At 37.0% G+C, this 5,981-nt stretch overlaps 1 protein-coding gene across 1 annotated transcript; it reads left to right on the top strand.

Annotated features, from left to right (window-relative positions):
• The first annotated feature begins 4,604 nt into the window (after positions 1-4,604).
• Positions 4,605-5,360, top strand: LOC131486252 (transcription factor BTF3-like). The gene has a single exon (XM_058686365.1). The coding sequence runs from the start codon at positions 4,800-4,802 to the stop codon at positions 5,103-5,105; it is 306 nt and encodes a 101-aa protein (XP_058542348.1). The 5' UTR covers positions 4,605-4,799; the 3' UTR covers positions 5,106-5,360.
• Positions 5,361-5,981: the final 621 nt, after the last annotated feature.

The raw sequence follows: 5,981 nt of genomic DNA, 5'->3' as shown, positions 1-5,981 counted from the left end.
AGCCTATCATGATTATTTACAATAATGGTAGGTATTATTATCCTCAATGTACAGAAGCATAGAGCTATCAGGGTGGCCTTTTCCCCACGTTCCACTTCATCTCTCCAAATCTTTAATCTATACAGAAATAGTTTCTTTGGAGCGCAAAATAAACAAACAAAACCTAGCAGATTCAGACAGTTCCAAGATTAGAAAAGATATTATAGATCATTTAATTAAAGTATCTTTTAAGAATCCTGAGTTCATCATCCTTCCTAATTGTACAGCTTCTGATCAAAACACCACCTGTAATAAGAACTTATTACCTATTAGCGCAGTCTATTCTATCTTTGTACTATTAAGATTACAGAAAAATTCTTCCTTATATTCAGCTAATCCCGATTCCCTGCAAGTTTTACCCACTGGTCCTGGTCTTGGAGCCTCACAGACTAAATCTAAATCCTTTTCTATTTGATTGGCTTTCAGATAGTTTGAGACAATTCTACATTATCTTGGATCTCTCTTTATCACCCTTATCCCTTCAAATTCACAAAACATCTGTCCTGTTTTTATTGCTGTAGGGTTCTAATAATGGTTTTTTGTGCATTTCCTCCTAGGTAGCATTTGTGCATTTTAACACCTTGATCCCAGATAGTCAAACTAATAATGAGAATTTTAGAATACAAGAGAGGTCAGTGAGGAAGATAGTACATGCCACTGTGGAAGAAACAAAATTGTTATAGCCTGGTATTCCCAATCATTCTTGGGGACCAAGCAAGAAAAGTTCACAAACCTCTTCCTAAGTTTCATATAGTGCACTTTAATGAAATGAAATCTCTTTTTATTCAATAAAACAATGTAAATGTTTTATCTTAACTGGCCAATAAGGAAACATTAAAGGCAAAACTTTTTTTTTCCTTAGCCTGTAACACTCAGAAACAGGATCAACTCTTTCTCCAAAACAAATGTGTTAATTTAAATCTGTCTGCAAAGAAACAAAAGGGAAGAGACAGTTGTATTCTGTTCACTGACACCCTTAAAAATTATTATGTTTAGAACAATACTTTTGGCCTTATTTAGGGCTATACCAAGGAACAAAGCGAGGATAAACAGCATAAAAATGAAGTCAATGTGGTAGTATGAAAAGAAGAAATGAGTGGAAGACTAGAGAGGGGGAATCTAGTTTCTGCTTTGCCACTACCTGGACATGTGACATGCACAAACTGCTTCACTTATCTGGTCCTCAGTTTCCTTACTGTAAAATGTTGTAAATGGAATAGATGGCTTAGAAAGTCTTTCAGCTTTTTTCATGATAAGTTTAATTAAAAAAAATTTTTTAATGTTTATTTATTATTCAGAGACAGAGAGACACAGAGCGTGAGCAGGGGAGGGTCAGAGAGAGGGGGGAGACACAGAATCTGAAGGAGGCTCCAGGCTCTGAGCTGTCAGCACAGAGCCTGATGCGGGGCTCAAACTCACAAACTGCGAGATCATGACCTGAGCCGAAGTCAGTCGCCCAACCAACTGAGCCACCCAGGTGCCCCAAGTTTAATTTTTTTTAAAGTTTTATGTATTTAAAGGGCACCTGGGTGGCTCAGTTGGTTAAGCATCCAACTTTGGCTCAGGTCATGATCTCGGGGTTTGTGAATTTGAGCCCTGCATCAGGCTCTGCACTGACAGTGTGGAGCCTACTTGGGATTCTCTTTCTCTCCCTCTCTCTCTCTCTGCCTCTCCCCCACTTGCACTCTCTCTCTCAAAATAAATAAATAAACTTAAAAATTATTTTAAAGTTTTATTTATTTAAGTAATCTCTACACCCAACATGGGGCTCAAACTCACAACCCTGAGATCAACAGACACTCTTCGAACTGAGCCATATGTTTAATTTTAACTCAAAGAGGTATATACAATTTTCTAGTATGGAGGAATGGAACCACTGGTATACTGGTAAATGTTTGATAATAATATAAATGTTTAACAATAATTGGCTTTCCAGGGGGGAAAAAAAGCTCTGTTTTGATGTGCAACAAAACAGTGGTATAAATAATTCTACCATGGCCAGTTTTCAAGCTACGAACTGTTTAACAGACTGTAGCAAAATTTCTGAAAATTAGCATTCAAAAGCCAGTAAGAGCTGGCTCCAGCACACCAGCAGATAGGACTCCATTTATTCATTTGTCTATTCCATTAATTCAACAAACACTCCCTGAGTATTTATTATGTGCAGGTATTAAATTAACTGGAATACATAAAGGTATAAAATTCGGTTCTTGTCCTAAGAGGTTTAGATTCTAGTAAACAGGAAATGAGTACAGACAACTCTAATGTTAGAAAGAACATGACAAATAATATAAAAATACAGGCAGAAATAAAGTACTATAAAAGTTCAGAGGAGAAAGAGACTATTGCTTTGTGAGGTTATTGGGTGGAAGGGACCTTGAGGAAGGAAAAGAGATTTCTCAAAAAGAATAAGGCTACATGTGGGGTGCCTGGATGGCAGTCGTTTGGGCATTTGACTCTTGGTTTCAGCTCGGATCATGATCTCACGGTTCGCGGTTTCAGCTCAGGTCATGATCTCACAGTTCGTGAGTTTGAGCCCCGCACAGGCCTCTGTGCTGTCAGTGCAGAGCCTTCTTGGGACTCTCTCTCTCTCCCTCTCTCTCTGGCCCTCCCCTGCTTATACTCTCTCTCTCTAAACAAACAAACAAACAAACAAACAAATTTAAAAAAAAGAATAAGGCTACATACAGGTATATTTTTAAAAATTTTTTTAATGTTTATTTTTATTTTGAGGAGAGAGAGAGACAGAGCTTGAGTGGGAGAGGGGCAGAGAGAGAGAGAAAGAGACAGAATCCAAAGCAGGCTCCAGGCTCTGAACTGTCAGCACAGAGTCCAATGCAGGGCTCTAACCCACAAACTGTGAGATCATGACCTGAGCTGAAATCACACACTCAGCTGACTAAGCCACCCAGGTGATCCAAAGATATTTTTTGTTTAGAAGAGTTATCTAATAGGAAAGAAGTAGCAGTGTCTGTTGGGAAACTAGGAACCTGAGAAGAAATACTTAGAGGAAGCTAGAAATAAAGAGGCAAAAAAGTGATTATATAGGTAGGAGAATAATAAAAGCCACCAGGTCAGATGGCTCCACCAAGAAGAACAATCTTAAAATGGAAGGAGTTTAATACCATTATGAGGAAACTGAAGTGCAATTTAGAAAATAAGATAGTAAGGAAGGTTCAGGTCATTCCTAAGAAGGACAATTCTTATAGTTTAGAATTTCATTCCAAGTTTCTTACAGATTTTACCAGTGAGATCATAGAGTTACTCCCAGTAATCACCAGGAATCAAGGACAATAAGGAATCTAGAAAAATGTAAAGGTGGCCTTAATTATTACACATAGGGGAAAAATGATTTCTAGAAATGACAGCCCAGTTAGTGACTTTAATTCTTTGCAATACCCTAAAATGAAACAGATGATTTGTGAACACTTGGAGAAAGGTAAAATATAGAAATGGGTATGAGTTAATTAAAACAAGTCATACCAAATAAATTACATTTCTTTTATGGATGTAGCTGGCAAACAGATGAAAGACATCCTCCATTAGTTAGGTATGATGTATCCTGATTTCAGATTTGTATTTGACAGATTATCTCATGGTGACAGTGGTGATACATAGGAGAAATAGGTGCTACTTGAGAAGTACAGTTAGTTGAATTTGTAGCTGTCTACATAGAAGGACCATGTGACCTGGACAAAGGTCTATGGTAATGGGCCACACTTGGCCTTGTCCCTTCAACATTTTTATCAACAAATTAGGGAAGGGTACGTAATCTATGTCTTCAGCATTAATGTTTAACATCAAGATAGGAGATATAACTAAAATGGTGAGTTAGAACGAGACTGAAAAAAAAAACCCTTCAAAGGTAAACTAGCAGTATGACATAGCTGCTATAAAAATCAAAAAAGGGGGTGCCTGGGTGGCTCAGTCAGTCAAGGGTCAGACTTCGGCTCAGGTCATGATCTCACAGCTTGTGAGTTTGAGCCCCATGTCAGGCTCTGTGCTGACAGCTGGGAGCCTGGAGCCTGCTTCGGATTGTGTATGTGTCTCTCTCTGCCCCTTTCCTGCTCACGCTCTGCCTCTCTCTCTGTCAAAAAAATAAATAAATAAATAAACATTAAAAAAAATTTTTTTAAAGAAAAAAAAAGTGGTCATATTTAAATGACGTACAATATCCAGGTGCCTAGGTGGCTTAGTCATTTAAGCATCTGACTCTTGATCTCACCTTAGGTCATAATCTTAGGGTCATGAGTTCAAGTCCAGTATTGGATTCTGTACTCGATGTGGAACCTACTTAAAAAAAAAAAAAAAAAAAAAAAAGATGTAAAATATCTAGGAACTGATCAGATCATATCTGGAAGATGGTATTTAATTACTTAGTCTCTTATTTTGTAAAATGGGGATAATGATGATACCTATTTAACAGGGTTGTTTGTGACCAAAAAAAAAAAAAAAAAAAAAAAAATCTCTAGCTGCCATCTTGCGTCCCTACATGTGTACACCTAATCTCAGCTGGTCCACCTGAGACCCCTGAGCGCCAGCCCTAGTCCCCCGCATGGCCCACATCCACTCCAACAAGATGAAAGAAACTATCACGAACCAGTAGAAACTTGCCAAACTGCAAGCACAAGTGTGCATTGGTGGGAAAGGAACTGCTCCCTGAAAGAAGAAGGTGGTTCGTAGAACAGCTACAGCATATGATAAAAAACTTCAGTTCTCCTTAAAGAAGTTAGGGGTAAATAATATCTGGTATTGCAGAAATGAATATACTCACAAACCAAGGAACAGTGATCCACTTTAACAACCCTAAAGTTCAGGCAAACGCTTTCACCATTACAGGCCATGCTGAGACAAAGCAGCTGACAGAAATGCTCCCCAGTATCTTAAACCAACTTGGTGCAGACAGTCTGACTAGTTTAAGAAGATTGGCTGAAGCTCTGCCCAAACAATCTGTGGATGGAAAGGCACCACTCGCTACTAGAGATGATGATGATGATGATGATGATGATAAAGTTCCAGATCTTGTGGAGAATTTTGATGAAGCTTCCAAGAATGAAGCAAACTGAATTGAGTCAACTTCTGAAGAAGAAAAAACTTGAAGCAATTACTGGGAGCTGCTATTTTACATTATGACTGCTTTTTAAACATTTTGTTCATGGATCTGATAAAATCTAGATCTCTAATATTTTGAAGCCCAAGCCCCTTGGACACTGCAGCTCTTTTCAGTTTTTGCTTATACACAATTCATTCTTTGCAGCTAATCAAGCTGAAGAAGCCTGGGGATAAAGTTTGAAACAAGGTTAACAAAGTTCTTTGCCTAGTAAAAAAATAATAACAAGATAATATATTAAGGAGCTTAGAAGAGTGTTCAAAAGAAAGCATTCAATAAATATTAGGCATAATAATATAGCCTTAATTGAAAAATTATGTTCTAAAATATACAAAAAGGTTAGCATTATAAATTTACTTATATTTATTTTATTTTTATTTTCCTAAAGTGTATTTTAAATTTCTGAAGGTGATCTGAAGTTCTAATATTCTAGGTATTAAACAAATGAAGTCTTACTCTGTTTATACATTTCCAGGTCAGAAAAACTCTCTTTATATCTCCCTCATCAGGCTTCATCCTACTATGCCATACTTTTATTTGTTTATATGGGTGACAAATTCTTCTGTCAACACTCATAAGAACTGGATAGAAGTAAGAATAGGAATTAAGTTTACCAAATCTGTGGGGGTACTCCTGTGTTTTAGATAAAATCTGTCTTATAAAAATATAAATGATTAAGGAACTCTTCCTTTGGAAGAAAACATATTACTTTGTTTTTACTTTATTGTTTAGCCCCAATTTAAGCCTAAAGTTAACAATGAAAATAGAATTTTCCTGGAGTATATGGCACTTTCTGTCTTTTCTAAGTACAGAATTACAGGAACATTTAATG

Source organism: Neofelis nebulosa, chromosome 9 (genome assembly GCF_028018385.1).
Source record: "Neofelis nebulosa isolate mNeoNeb1 chromosome 9, mNeoNeb1.pri, whole genome shotgun sequence".
NCBI classification, from domain to species: domain Eukaryota; kingdom Metazoa; phylum Chordata; class Mammalia; order Carnivora; family Felidae; genus Neofelis; species Neofelis nebulosa.
Note: the sequence above shows the minus strand (reverse complement) of the source record. Positions and strands in the feature narration are given on the sequence as shown.